This window comes from Carica papaya, chromosome 7 (genome assembly GCF_054855325.1).
Source record: "Carica papaya isolate Zhongbai chromosome 7, ASM5485532v1, whole genome shotgun sequence".
Lineage (NCBI taxonomy): Eukaryota > Viridiplantae > Streptophyta > Magnoliopsida > Brassicales > Caricaceae > Carica > Carica papaya.
In genome coordinates this window covers 11,920,661-11,936,429 of record NC_142315.1, presented here as the reverse complement: position 1 = coordinate 11,936,429, position 15,769 = coordinate 11,920,661, and the positions used below count along the sequence as shown (strand labels likewise).

General features: G+C 34.9%; 1 protein-coding gene across 1 annotated transcript; it reads right to left on the bottom strand.

Moving 5' to 3' along the window:
- Positions 1-7,486: 7,486 nt before the first annotated feature.
- On the bottom strand, positions 7,487-12,088 carry LOC110817707 (NagB/RpiA/CoA transferase-like superfamily protein). Its single transcript, XM_022046357.2, has 9 exons — positions 11,889-12,088; positions 11,571-11,626; positions 10,421-10,579; positions 9,823-9,922; positions 9,487-9,629; positions 9,187-9,292; positions 8,311-8,449; positions 7,958-8,226; positions 7,487-7,836 (listed from the first exon to the last, which is right to left on the bottom strand). Exons 1-9 carry the CDS (start codon positions 11,982-11,984, stop codon positions 7,756-7,758), a joined length of 1,149 nt encoding a protein of 382 aa, XP_021902049.2. The 5' UTR covers positions 11,985-12,088; the 3' UTR covers positions 7,487-7,755.
- Between the last annotated feature and the right edge of the window lie 3,681 nt (positions 12,089-15,769).

Here is a 15,769-nt window from a genome sequence, read left to right as displayed (position 1 = left end):
ATTTCAATAATTCGATATTAATATGTTTTAAATTCAAATTTAGTTTTTTTTTTTAAATTCATATAAGTGGTGTTAGAGCCACTTCATATTGAATTTTTGAGATCCATTTTTTTTTTCTAATTGAAGACTCAAATCTTGCAGTATATTTTGGATACAGAATTTTGAAAATACAAAATTCTGGATTTTTTTTGGGTTTTGGCTGCACGGCCTTGCAGGCTTAAGCTGGAAGGTGAAGTAAAGCGTCAGAGTAGTTGAAATGGCCTTTGGCCGCAGGAAAGGCAAAAGAAGCGACGCCCAAAAATCATCGCATAAGGAGAAAAAGAAGAATCGAAAAGCTGCATAAGGGAAGAAGAAAGAAGAAGAAGTGGCAGCCTCACAGTTTCAGCTTCGGATTGCTGCCACCGTCGGGACCGGCATGGTCCTGCAATCGCGTCAGTGAGGAGACCGCAGTCGTCTGGCAGCAGCATCACGAATGACTTCGAAGGGGTTGCAGCATGGCAGCCGAACAACCTACGCCCTCTCTCCTTCAAGTTATATCAAAGAAAAAAGAGAAGAAAAACAAAAATTAGGTTTTCTTCAGATTTAGGCTCGGATTCAGGTTGGATCCAAGCCGCCAGTACCGGCCCAACGTGCCAATGCTGGGCTAAGCTTCGGGCTCAAGCTCGAGGCCGAAGAAGAAAAAAAAACAAAAAAAAAAGGGATAGGGGAGGCCCCCATTCATGTGGGCTTAAGAAATGACCCAATTAATCAACACAGTTCAGACCCAACCCGATCAAGGTCAACGAGTTGACCGGTCAATAATTAACAGTTTTGGCCAGTCAACGGTCAACTACTGACATTGATTAGCAAAAAAATAAAAAATAAAATTATTTTATTTTTTTAGGGTTCAATTTTAAGGATATTTTGGACTTTTTTTTTTCTTGTAAGGAATAATTTTGGCATAATTTTGAATAAAATACAAGTGGTGGATCGATTCTGGTGCTATAATTCACATCAGTGTGTATGTTAGCTTGCTTGAGTTGTCGAAAACCAAGTGATGGTGCTAGATACATCTATGTTGGCAATAACGAGTCAGTTAAAGTGAAGCAATTTGAGCGTTTATATTATTGTTAAAAATTGATGTTTATTTGGATTTGAATGGGACGTTTATTTTACTATCATTTAAACTTCTATTGTAACAATTATTTGCAATACTTTACTTGAAAGTAAAGAGTTTGCACAAATGTACGTCGAGTGCTTAGCTGAGCATGCAAGTACTTTGGGATTTGATGGATGGTTGGTATATTTCTATAGATCTACATGGATTTTTTATTTTCTCGCATTTCCCATAGGTTTTGTCCTAGCATTTATTTTGAATTCCTCAGCTAGGTAGGCTCTGTATGTTGTGTCCTCATGCTTTTTGGTTTCTATGTAAATTAATATCTCAATTGATATTTTTTTCTCTTGTGAAAGGGAGAGGAGCAAAAGGAAACAAAATTTATAACAGTTATTGTTATTATTGTTATATTTTCTACGAAATTCAACAATCATAATTTCTTTTGTAGTTAACATCATAATTGTTACTCACAACTCAATTTAGAGAATAAATTTGATGTAGAGCAAATCCTTAATTTAGAAGAATTTGTCAATCATCTAACCAAGACCACTTTCATAATAGCTAGATCTATGGTGATCTGATAAGTGTCATGAACTTTTACCTTTAACACAAAATTTCAACATTTTTCTTTGTCATTTTTTATCCTAAAAATTTAAATTGCTACTAGAAAATATTTTAGATGTATTTTGATTGAATACTTTGTTATGAAATTAATTTAGGCAGGTATGATAGCGTTACAATCAAATGAGAGCTTAACTAGAAAATTAACTGAATGAAAACAATACACTGTTCTTTGATGCTTGTGATGGCATATTTGTAAACTATACATGGAAAGTTATGCCTTATTCTTCATCTTCTCATGAAAATATTTTTTTTTGCCTCACAGAATTTTGTTTACATCATGCAAAAAGATGGCCCAAAGCTTTTAGCATATCCTGATGGAGATAAAAAATTTGATGTTTACATGGGAATTGATATATTTAGAAGGGGCAGTTACGATGGTGGACAATGAAACATATGTCTCATGAGTATGCTTCTATGTATATGGCTATAATAAGATTTCTTCTTTAATTTCTATCTCTTTGGTCCATGCTTGGAGATTTTATAGTGTGTATAATATTTTTCTTAAGAAACAATAATGCTACCTATTGAAATTTGCCAACGGTTTCATTCTATAAAGATTATCTGTTAGAAAGAAAAATCAAAATTGTTGTACACTATTTATACACACACACACACACACATGTTGTACACATCCATCGTAGGACCTTGGCTGCCACAAAGCTAAACTGTTACGACTACTTAAGATCTATTGGTTTTACTAAGTCCAATCATGAGATGCAGTTTCATAGAACATGAACTTTTTCTTTTTTGATAAATTACGGATGTTCAAGAGGAGTTAAGAAATGCATGGTTGTTATCATATGAGCTTACTTTGATTACATCAAGTAAATTATCATGTTTATTAATCTGTTTAAGTTTTGTATGTTCTTTTTCTCCCTTTATGTTATAAAGTTCATTCTTAATCTAGTAAATCCATAGAATATAGGGAAATTCATTAGAAACATGTTGAACTTGATGTGTTGAATAAGGATAACGTATCAACTGCTATATTTGCTCCGGGATTGATCTATGAGAACAACCAACCCCCTGATTTTCAGACAACTCAAAATAAGTATGCACTTATTTGTGATTATTTACTGAGCATTGCCTTTCTTTTATACAACTTCATACAATTGAAATTTGTTTATAAAATCTTTCAAGAAACAATTGTTTAACAATCTTCAAGCTTTCAACCTTTCATATATTTTGTTTCATTTTCCATGTAGTCTAATAAAGCAGCAAGTACTGGTTTGTCAAATGGCAGGAGGGCACTTGGAGTTTTTGCAGTTTTTATAACTCTAGAAGATAATTATGTCTATGTCGATTAAACAATTATTTGATGTTGTAGACTTTGCATCTAAAAGTTTTTATGGTTTTCTTTAATCACATACTGGACATCTATATTATTCTAATACAAGCAAACAGTAGTTTGGCTGAGATCCACTCCAGTAACCCGGGATTTGTAGCCTAGATGTGCACCAGATCAGTTCCATTGAGGGAAAAGATGATTTACCTGGTATCATACGGACGACTTGTTAAACGGGTAGTGAAATGAATCGAAATAAGATCGCGAGGCGAGCTCTTCGAGGGTTTTGATAGGGTAATAGATGGGAACTGACGAGTCTAATGGGTTGGAAGCGGGAGGATCCTCGGATGGAGTTCGACTTTGTTTTCTTCACTGGGTATAAGCGAAAGCGAAAGCGAGCGAGGAGTTTCTTTCTATCGAAATGGCTATGGAGCTGAATGATGTAGAGGAGACATCATGTAATTGATTATGGGAAGAGTAAAATGAAGAGGAGAAGAAGAGGAAGAACAGGGCTTTAAGTAGAAGAAAAGAAGCGGTGAAAATTTGGATGCAGAGAAGAGAGGTTGATTCGTACCTGCCGGGCAATGGACATGCAACTTCCATTTTATTTGGGCTTGAATAAAGAGAGAGAGAAGCGCCTTTTGTAAATATATTTTCTGAACATCACCCCACTGTTTATATTGTTTAATATATTCTCATTTTATTATGAAATTATAATTATCTAATATATAAAAATTAATATATGAATTAAATCCATCTTAAAAAAAAAATTGAAATAGACGTAGGAATAAAATTAAACAAATTATTTGTATTTAGATATTATATAGCAAATTTTATACGAATATTACAGATAAAAAAACGAAATAAAATAAAATAAAAATTAAAACAAATACAATCATCAGATATTATATAATATATGCACATTGAATTCACATAATTAAATATTTAAATAGAAAAAGTATTTTTTATTTTTTATTTTTTAAAATAATATAATGTTAATGAAAGTCAAATTTAGACTAAATTTTAATGCCACGTATGTGCCAATCTAAGTTAACTCATTAATTAAAATATTTCTCCTTTTATCTCCAATTTTAAATCTTTTCTCTTTTTCTATTCATTAAAACTAAAAATCGAAATAAAGAGTTCTTTGATACAAAATTTATTTTCAAAAACCAAAACAATCGTTGTGTTCAAGAATCTTTCAAATGCAGTGGCAATAAACTTATAAATATCATCAGTAATTCAAAAAATAAAGCAGAATATTTTTTGCCACTATTGCAAATTCTTTTAGTAAATCATTATTGCAAATCAATATCTTTGAGGTAAGGTAGATTAAAGTTTAGTTATATAAAACAAAATAAGTACACAAAAAAAAAACTCATTAAATCAATATTCTAATTTTAAATTAATTCTATATATTAACAAATAAAAATAAAAATTCTTATAAAATTATTTTTTATTAACTGATATAAAATTTATAATTACGAAATTAAAGATATAAATAAGTTAATTCATTAAGCATGAAAAGTATAACTAATAATTAATTTTTAACTTTAGAAATACTAACACAACCTCGTTTGAGATTTTTAGCTAAAACTGTGTTTTCCTCTAACCTATTTGGTGCCCGTTAAATGAACACGTTTTACCTAAAACAATATCTCTTCCCTCCAGCTTGTTTGGTGCCCCGTAAATAAATACATCTTAGTTAAAACGGTATCGTTTCTCTCCACCTTGTTTGGTACCATTAAATAAACACATTTTAGCCGAAACAATATCATTTTCCTCCAATCTATTTAGTGTCTTAAGGATATATATATATATAGTGGAATAGTGTAACACCCAAGTGTTTTTTTTTCTTATTTTATCTTATTATTTTTATTTTTATTTGTTTGAATTTTTTAGATTTTTATTTAATTTAATTTAATTTAATGAAAATAAAAATAATTATAATGATAAAATTGGATAAAAATATTATTTGGATTTAATTGAAATTGATTTTGAGAAAAATAGGTAAAATTTTGGATTCTGGGGGTATTTTTGAAAAGAAAATCTAAAACTGTGGGTCAAAACACAATTTAGAAAAGTTGTGCCACGTCAGCACCCACGTCAGTGGCCCGGTCAGCAGCCCCAGCCAACCAGGACACGCCGCGTGGCAAGGAAATGCTGACACGGGACGGGCCAGGTGGGCGATCCGCATGCGCGCGATCGGATGACCCAGATCCGTTCCCGCGCGCACGGACGACCCAGATCAAACGTGCGCACGGACGGTCCAGATTCACACATACGGACGGCCCATATTGCATCGCGATGGATGGCTCAGATTTAATCTTGATGGACGGTTGAGATTAAAATGCAAAGGGTATAAATAACTCCACCCACACCTAACCACAAAACCCTAGCCGCCAGTGCCTCGCCGGAGAAGAAGAACCAGACAATGGAGCCCGAGTCTGATACAGTGTCGGTCTGTTATTGTTTGATCTAATTTTCAGTATTAAATGTAACATGATGTTTGATGTTATTATGTTATGGTCTCGTATGCATGAATCATGGTTTCTTTTATTATAGTTTGTATTATGGTGAACCCGATACTGTGTTGTCTTGTTTGGTGTCAATTACTGGTTTACATGTTGTGTATGATTTGGATGATTGAGATTAAGAAAAAAGGCAAGTTGGATAATGTAGACAGCCTGACTAGATATACTGGGAGATGGTGGACGGACCGAGTCCGTAGGGAACCCTACCGGGAACGCGGTCTCTTATACCGGACGGGGTATAGAGACATGTGTCTTGGTGCCCACACCGAACAGGGTATGGGGACGGCCCGTTTTACCCTCATACCGGACGGGGTATTGAGGTTCATGATTTTGGCGCCCATATTGGATGGGGTATGGGGACGGCCCTGGAATCAGGTTGTAATGTTAATGGTTCACGGGTAGCGGAGACCCCCTATGGATCCCCATGGATACTAGTAGGCTGGTAAATGAGGAAAATATGTTGTTTAATAATTGAAATGCAAAAGCGTGGTAAGTGTTATGTTATAAAGTCTATATGATTTAATGATGATGATAATGTTATTGCTTTCATATGTTGTTTTCATGGATCTCACCGAGATAAGTGGACAGTAAAGGTTTTTATGTTAATAAACGAGTTTGTTATAAATTATGCTCCATTGGTCATTTTTGTTTTCTGCCCACCTTTACTTCTGTGGCAGTGAGATAGTATGATGTCTTTACTAGGCTGGTGTAGCTCATTACTTATCTAACCATTTCAGATCAAGAAGACGTCGTTCCCGAACCCGTTCCGCAGGAAAACGGCGAAGGGGACGCCTAAAGACTTCATAGTTATATTTATAGTTCTTATTTCGAGTATATTTTTCAGTTAGTTTGTTCCTTCATGTTTTGAGTACGTTTTGGTTGTTGTGTAAGGGATGTTAATCAAATTTTTATTATTACGCTTCCGCATTTGAAATTTTTAATACATACATTTCATTTAAATTTCCGGAACCGTTACAAATAGATTTTTAGAAAGAACATATATAAAAAATGTGAGTTGAGAGTGAGAAAATCTATTTTTAATATTTGTAGTTGTCAGAGTTTTATGTATTATTATTATTATTATTGCATAGCAACAACTAATTTTAAAATATTGATTCCATTAAGACGGTGGAGCTTATAAATTATTATTTTTCTTTTTTAGATTTTAAACAAGAGACTTTTGCACAAACAAACTTTGGGGTGTGTTGGTTAGAATTTAATATCAACTATCTACATATTTTTTTAATTTTTAATATCATCAGATAATATATTTCAGATCTTAGGATAGAGAATTATCATTTGGAGAGAATTATTTTGGGTTTTAAATTACTAATAGAATAATTTTTACCATCTATTAATTTCTTTGTTCGCGTTTATTATTGTTAGCCTTGTATTATTCATGAATATATGGCATTGTAAAGTTCCTAACCATCATGCTAGGGGTTACAATGTCGTGGCATTAGACTATTGTTGCGCTTAGGTCCAAATCTAAAAGAAAGTTATGTGACGAGAAAGTGTTGGGTGTAAATTAGGAAAATGGGACACTACTTTTTCTTGTGCATGCTAATCACACAACCAAGTATTTCAAGCCTTCAGGGGAGTATGTTGTTAGGCCTTCCGAGTCCTTGTATAGTTAATAAAAATAGTCAGTAAATGGAATTGCGGTATTTTGGAGATTTTGATTTTTGTTAATAGTTTTAATTAACTAAACTTAGATTATTATAACAAGTCATTATTAAGATGTTTTAGCTACTTAACCCGGCTATATAAGCTGTAGCCTGGTCATTTTGAGCAAAAGATATATCAATTTCTCCCTACATACAGGCTATACACACACACGCACACGCACACGCACACTCACACTCATATAATAGATCCTTTCTCAACAAATAACTTGTTTTCCAATTATCTAGAATAAAATAATAATAACAGAATGGGCATACCGCGAGTCAGAAATGGGATTTGCAGCAGCAGATATTATTTCATGAATTGTGGCAGTTGCTTAACCAATTATATGCAAGTGCTCAACTCCATGAAAATTTTCCATTCAACGAAAACAACTCTCACTATATCCAGTTAAGTTTAGCAGAATATATCAAACCACATACACGCTTCCTCAAGTTTTTCCGACTTACAGCAAAAACTGGTGTTCATCATAATCGAGGTCACTTGTCATAAATATCTTGTCAAGTCTTGCCGCATTTGAGAAGTACTGTTTATACAAATGTCTGCTGAGTTGCATTCTGAACAAAGTTCTTTATATCAAAAGCATCCTTCCCCATCTTCGTGATAACACCCTGCACAAAGAGGACATAAGAGTAGCTCAAGTTTTCCCTGATCGAAGAAAACAAGCTTAAGACATTTATGCAGTTGTGAAAAAGAAACACATAATTAATGGCCTAGTATTTGGAGAAAAACCTTTTCTGTGATGATACCAGCTATCAGATTGGCAGGTGTAACATCAAAAGCTGGATTCCACACGGAAATTCCAGATGCAGCAATTTGTTCCCCTAATCCTCCATGCGTGTTCAATAATTCCTTCGCAGATCTTTCCTCTATAATAATTTCTTCTCCAGAAGAAAGGGACAAGTCAATAGAGGTAAGTGGTGCAGCAACATAAAATGGAATTTGATGATGATTTGCACACAAGGCAAGGCTGTAAGTTCCAATCTTATTAGCAGTATCACCTGCGTGTAGTTATACAAAATGGTTAGAGGTGCTTTCTACAATTAGAACCTCAAAGCAGATAACTTATCATTTGCATTAAGCACCATTAGCAGCCACTCGATCTGCTCCAACAATGACAGCATCTACGCGGCCATTTTTCATTAATGCAGCAGCAGCAGAATCTGCTATGAGAGTAGCAGGTATGTTATCATGAACCAACTCAAACGCGGTGAGCCTAGATCCCTGTGTTTACAGTCAAACATATTACGATACCAACCTATGGTTAAATATACAGACTGATAACTACCATGCATGGTTAACTATAAAGACTGATGACTACCGTGCATGATGTCAAGGACCAATTCTTCTGAAATACAAAAAGTTGTGTAACAAGACAAGACCAATTGAAATGCCTGATAAAAATAACTTAAATTATAGCCCAGCCACATTTACTCAACATTATCAAAAGTCAATCCCAACCCCTAAATCTGGACCTGGAAGTTAGAATTTTCAAAAAATCAACCATCTACTGCTCTACCCAACATAGTGAACACTGCAATCAACAGCAGAAATCAGAAAACTTCCCCATCATTAAATTTTGCCACTATTATCATGTGTTGATTCCCAGCTATTCTCAGGGACAAATTTACCCTTAACAGTTTCCCCTATTTGCCAACTACCTGGCCACCAAAGCATAATGTTCATTAGGCTCAGGCAACTGTGATATGCTGATGTGCTTGTATGGGCTAGCGCTGTTGCACTTGCATCCATGGTCTAAAGCAAATGGATTCATATGCGGACTAAACCCATTAGGTTTATGAGCACAGCCTTACTCAATTTTCTAGTGCCTAGTAGACTGTCAAAAATATTTAAGAACAAAAATCTTTTTTTTTTTTAAATAAAAACTAAGTATTATTATGCACAAAGAACCAAAAGAATACCACCCGTATACATTTAAGAACAAGAATCTAAATAGTTACCTGATTGAATGGACGAGTTTCAGTGCAGTAGGCTCTTTTTAGTGCTCCTTCAGCATGAACTGCACGGATTACACCAAGGGCGGTCCCATATCCAGCAGTTGCAAGACTGGGAAAAAAAGATTGAGTCATAGTTAGAATGAACTGCTAGTTCAGTTTCTGCAAGAGTTCAAAACCATCTTCTGGAATCTGAATGAGTAGAATGTGAAAGAATCATGAAACATAATCATGGATCGGCTAGGAGGTGGACAAGAGATAAAATCATTTCAATAATAAACTAAATAGGAAAAAGAAGATGGGCACCTGCCAGTGTTGCAATGGGTCAGGATAGATAGCTGCTGAGAATGTTTCACATGGTCCCGAAGGAAATTTGCTCCATAAGACCCAATTGCTTTGTTTGAAGTAACATCATCCTTGAGCATAATCTCGGCAGCTTGTATGTAAGCCTACAAGAGGGATAGAGAAAGCAAAGTAATTCAGAAGATTAGCAACAGGAGTTGCCGCAATTTCCAAATGAACAAAAACAAATCATTAACTAAAGGGAGGCCATTGTGCTACTATTTACTGCAGTAAGCACTAAAACAGATTTTACGGCAATGATATGCAAACTGAAACAACCACAATCAGCAGTTACATTACCTGAAAAACATCCTCATGCTTTGAAGAAGTATCAGCAGCTTGCATTACAACTTGTTTAAGTTTTGTTGCAGCATCAGAAAGATTCACTGCAGTTGGTCGACTGGAGAAACATGGTAACCATTAGTTACTGATTAAACAGCTCAGAGTAAGTAATAAGTTCGACCATATATTAAGAATTCCAACAATATAAGTATTCTAACAATTTTTTATATTTTTTTTTTCTGAAGAAAATACTAGATAAAAAGGAAAAGGTTTAGCAGGTCCAAACAACAATATTGATATTTTGTGGATCACTCATATTGGCCAACCTTGAGTTTGTAACATACATGAAAATTTTCTCATGCCTGAAGTCAGAAGAGTGGATTAACTTCATCTATTCAAGGAAAAGTATAGATTGGTAAATTTTTTCAAATAGGCTTCTCAATGCTTTGTGCATTTGCTGTCAAAGGTTACGTAATAGCAAATGCAGGTGCTGATCATGAGAACAAATAAAATAAACATACGTTCCTCATCACCATAAGGGAATAAAATATACGGAAGTGAAAAGAAAATTATATTTGTCATAAAAACTTGACTACTAAGTAGTAAGATAAAATACCTCGAGACAAGATATTCCAACTTCTTAACAAGGAAAGAAGCAGCATCCTCAGATGTCCCGCTGAAAGTTTCAAAGTTAAACACTTCTACAGCCAAGGAGAGGGCTGCTGCGATAGCAATGGCAGGTGCCCCACGTACAACCATATCTCGTATAGCAACCCTAAACACCAAGTAGCATAGCACTCAAATATTGCATATTTTGGTTGATTTGCATGTGAAATTTACTCATGGAACTTAGTAATTGAGAGAAGGTTATTTTTATGTTTCTAAGTTTATCTATGTTTTGCTTTCTTATCTAATATCAGTATTTTTTAGTCTAATCTTATTTGGAAAAGGATCTACAAATACCATTCTAATCTCCTTTGAGATTATCATTCAATTATTTAAAATTAATTTGAGAATTTCTCAATACCTATTGTGTGATTTAGTCAAATCCTAGGCATGATACCTAAGAACACTAGTGTAATGTTTAGGTTTTCCCCTAGATTCTTAAGCAAGCAACTCAACCCTAATTTATCCTAAATCACTTACAAAGGAAGCAAATGCTGAGTAACAAAAATTGCAGAGCATGTGCTGAAATTTAAAACCCAAAAATCTGATTGGCACATGAAAAGAATTTCTAACTTCCATTTCATATGCACATGCGTGTTTATGGTACAAACATACGTAATATAGTACATGAAAAACAATATTTTAGAAGAAATATATGTATAACATGCATATTTACTATGATTCCTATATATATATATATATATATATATATATTTATACGAACACATACCCATATATATGCATATATATGAATATATAATACAACTGATATGTACATATATCAACTTATACGTGTTTACATGCATATATACATACATATATACATAATGTTACACGCATAGTGGCGCTCAAACACATAAACACATTGTATATATCAACACAGTCCAAATTTTAATGGAAGACAATCCCACTGCCCTAATTGAAATCTCAAGGAAATCTAACGGATCCATCTAATAAATTATTAATTGGCCTCTTATTCTTACAAAGAAGAGTTCCATTTCTAAAAATGAGTTAGAGATAGACAAGAAAAAGACGAAGCAAAATAAAAATAAAAAAAAAGACAATAAGTACCGAAAGGAGAGGGAGCCAGAACAAGTTACCATCCATCTGATGCATCTCGAATATCCAAGTAAGTAATTTCCAAAGGAAGCTTTCTCTGTTCAAAAGAATAAATAAATCATTATTGAATTAAGAGAAACAATCAACAGTTAAGTCCCGATTGAAAAAGCTGCCAGTAACATTTTTCCTCCTACAAAGCTTCGCTTCTCTATGTAGGCATTATTCCCATTATCTGGTGAGCAAAAATTGGTTTGTACATGAAGTCACTTAGTGACAAATTCATCTATCATGAATTATTCAAGTGAACATATCTAAGCAAAGCCTAATTTGAAATGGATGAGAGACAGATAGAGCGGAACCTGGTCGAGTAGCTGAAGGGAACCGCGCTTGTAGCAGATAGACTGGAGAGTGTTCTCCGCTTCAGCTCCAGCAATAAAGTCAGTCTGGAGGGTCATTGATAATATCGACCCTTACTACGACTCTTCGATAAGCTCAATCCAGGAGGTAAACTTATGATTTGTTTTAGTAGGGTTCTCTGGTTGATGAGAATTGATCAGAAAAATGAATAAATATTGAGATGAACCCTGTACTATTCGAATTTATATAAATCAGCCCCTTTAGAAATTTTGTTTATATTTTGATCCTTATACTTTTAAAATTTATTTAGTTACCTCTTAATTTTAACTAAACCCCGTTAAAATTTTGTACTCGTAACATCTGACGTACATTCACTTAGATATGAACTAAATAATATATTTTTATTTTATTTTATATAAAATAGTAGTTAAATTATTTAAAAAATAAAATAATAAAAACTCATATTTTTCTCTTTTCTCCTCTCCATCGTCTCTAATAAATCCCTCTATGTTGCCTCTTATTCCTTTATAATATGTAGAAATACGAGGTTCTCTTCTACAGAGCCACTTTGGTTCATTCTGTTGGATCCAAACTCTCATCACGAGGAGATCCATATAAATTCGTCGAAGATAAATCAAGCATTAGCAAACATTAAGCTTTCAACTAGAGATTTGGAGAGATGTAGAGGAAGAAGAAAATGGAGTCGAAGTCAACGACAATACAGAGGAGTCGCAATCGATGATGACGATTATGTTCGGAGGCTAAGACTGTAACGACCCCGAAAATTTAAAAGAAAATATTTGTATTAAAAATTCTAAGTGCGGAAGCGAAATAAATATTCTGATTAACATCCCTTACACAATAACCAAAAAAGTATTCAACGTGTAAAAGAATAAATTAAGGTAAATACTAGTAATAAATGCTATAAATAAAACTATGAAATCCTTAGGCGTCTACTCGCCGTCTTCCTGCGGGATGGGCTCGGGAACTAAATCCTCCTGATCTGAAATGGTTAAGTAATGAATGAGCTACACTAGCCCAGTAAAGACATCACACTATCTCACTGTCACAGAAGTAAAGGTTGGTAGAAAACAAAAACAACCAATGGAGCATAATTCATGATAAATTCATTTATCAATAATAAAATCATTTATTGTCCACTTACCTCGGTGAGCTTCATGAAAACAACATAAGAAAATAATAACCTTATAATATCATGAAATCATACACACTTTATAACATAACACATATCATAAATTTGCATTTCAATTATCATAAAACAAATTTTTTCTCTTTTATCAGCCTACTAGTATCCATGGGGATCCATAGGGGTCTCCGTTACACGTGAACCATTCACATTAATAACTTAATTCTAGGGTCGTCCCCATACCCCGTCCGATATAGGCGCAAAAAATCATAAACCTCAATACCTCGTCCGATATGAGGGTGAAACGGGCCATCCCCATACCCCGTCCGGTATGGGCGCCAAAACACATAAGGTCTCCATATCCCGTTCGATATGAGAGACCACGTTCACGGTAGGGTTCCCTACGGACCCGATCCGTCCACCATCTCACAGGATATCTAGTTAGGTTGTCGACATCATCCATTTATCAATTCACATACCTTTTTTCGGTTTTTATCGGTCTCAATTATTCAATCAAACATAAACACGTAAACCAGTAATGAACACCAAACAAGACAACAACAGGCTCCTAATAATTCAAACCATAATAAACGAAACCGTGATTCATGCATACGAAATCATAAAATAAATACATCAGATACCATACTTCATTTTAAATTATAAAATAGATCAAACAACAACTGACCGAAAAATACATCAGATTCGGGCTCCATTAGCAACCTTAATTAATTATACACAATTCATGAAATATCGGTTTATCATTTATTGAACTTTAATACCGTGATAGAAAATAGGGTGAGAAATCCTTACTTGTTTCGGGGTCTGAAATCGGGTTCTCACTGCGCCTACAGGCCGCCCCTAAATTCCCTGAATTTTTCTCGAAAAACTGAAATACACTACCGGTACCTACATGTGTCCCAAAAATTTCCAAATCAGACTCGGGCCCTTTTTCGGCCAATATTGAAATTCCGGAACGGCAGCTCCGCCGTGCTCCGACGACGGCATCGCCACCCGAGGCGGATTGTCGTTTTCGGTCGAATTCGACCAAACTTGTATTGGTTCCTGCGATAAAACAATCCTAAGGCCCTCGGTGGATTAAAAAATCACGAAAAATTGAAACTTACCGGCGGCGGAGCTCTCGGGTGCGGCGACTTCTCTGGTGCGAGTCGCGATTTGATGTTTTACTCTTGTCAACCTGTAGAGAAAAGGATGGTGATCACAATGGTGTAAAAATTGCATCGAACAGGAACCGGGAAGGACCTCATCGGAGGCAAAAATCGAAGGAAGTCGCGGCGGTGCCGCTAGACTTCGACACTGTTTTTCGACCGATTGGCCAATGGATTGGCTCCGATTTGGCCATAGGCAGATTCAGCATTGAAAAACAAGCCAAGGGGAGAAAATTTACCTCGTTTGGCGGTCGAAAAATCTTCCGGTGCGGCGGCGGGTGGCGACGGCCGGCTCCTCCGGTGACTGGTTCTTTTTCTCCAGCGAGGGTACTGGCAGCTAGGGTTTGGGGTTGGGTGTGGGTGAGGTTATTTATAACCTTTCCCTTTTAATCTCAGCCGTCCATCACGATTTAATCTGAACCGTCCGATCGCGATTAAAATGGGAATAAATCTGGGCCGTTCGTGCGTGATTCAATCTGGGCCGTCCGTGCGTGATTCAATCTGAGTCGTCCGCACGCGTGAGATATGGGTCGTCCGTGCGCGTGAGATCTGGACCGTCCGTACGCGTGAGATATGGACTGTTCGATCGCGTGCACACGGATCGCTTACGTGGCTCCGTCCCGCGTGGCCTCCTGGGTCAGCTTCCTTACCATGCGTTGTGTTCTGGTTGGCCATGGCTGCTGACTGGGCTACTAACGTAGCTACTGACGTGGCACAACTTTTTTAAATTGCGTTTTGACCCCTAATTTTTGATTTTATTTTCAAAAATACCCCCAGAATCTAAATTTTCACCCATTTTTTTCAAAATCAATTTCAATTAAATCCCAAAAATAATTTTACCATATTTTATTATTATTATTATTTTTATTTCTATTAAATTAAATTAAAACCTTATAAATTAAATATTAAAATAGAATAAAATTAAACAAAAATTTTAATAAAAATTAAAATAAATTAAATAATAAAAATACCATTTTTGGGTGTTAGAAAAACTGTAAAGACTCAAAATTTAAATAGAAATAAATTCACAAATTAAATGTGAAAGCGATTAATAGAGTAAGGATTTACATTTCTTACATAATAATTTAAAATATTCAAGGACGACCTTCACTAGTACTTGAAGGGAATCCGAGTAGTGAATTACTCACAACCCTCTTGTTGATCAGAATCTGGATCTTGATCCTCTTGATTTGAAATACTTAATGAAAAGGTAAACTATACTAACCCAGTAAGAATATCACACTAATAACAGATATAAAAAACTGAATATTGGTAAAAATCATAAAAATAACTAATGGAGCCCTTAATTTGATGTAAATTCTTTTAATATAAAGAAAGTCATTTATTCTGTATCTACGTAACGAGTTTTTCCAAAAATAACCTATGAAGACCCATATTTCTACACTTTTTATTTTCACATATAAGATAACAAGAGACGATAACTTTTCATTTTTATTCACTTACTGATACCTCTAGGGTCCATAAGGATGTCTCCTTACTCATGAACCCAATATCCAATTTAAATAATTACCGATCGTCCCCATACTCCATTCGGTAATGAGCGCCAAAC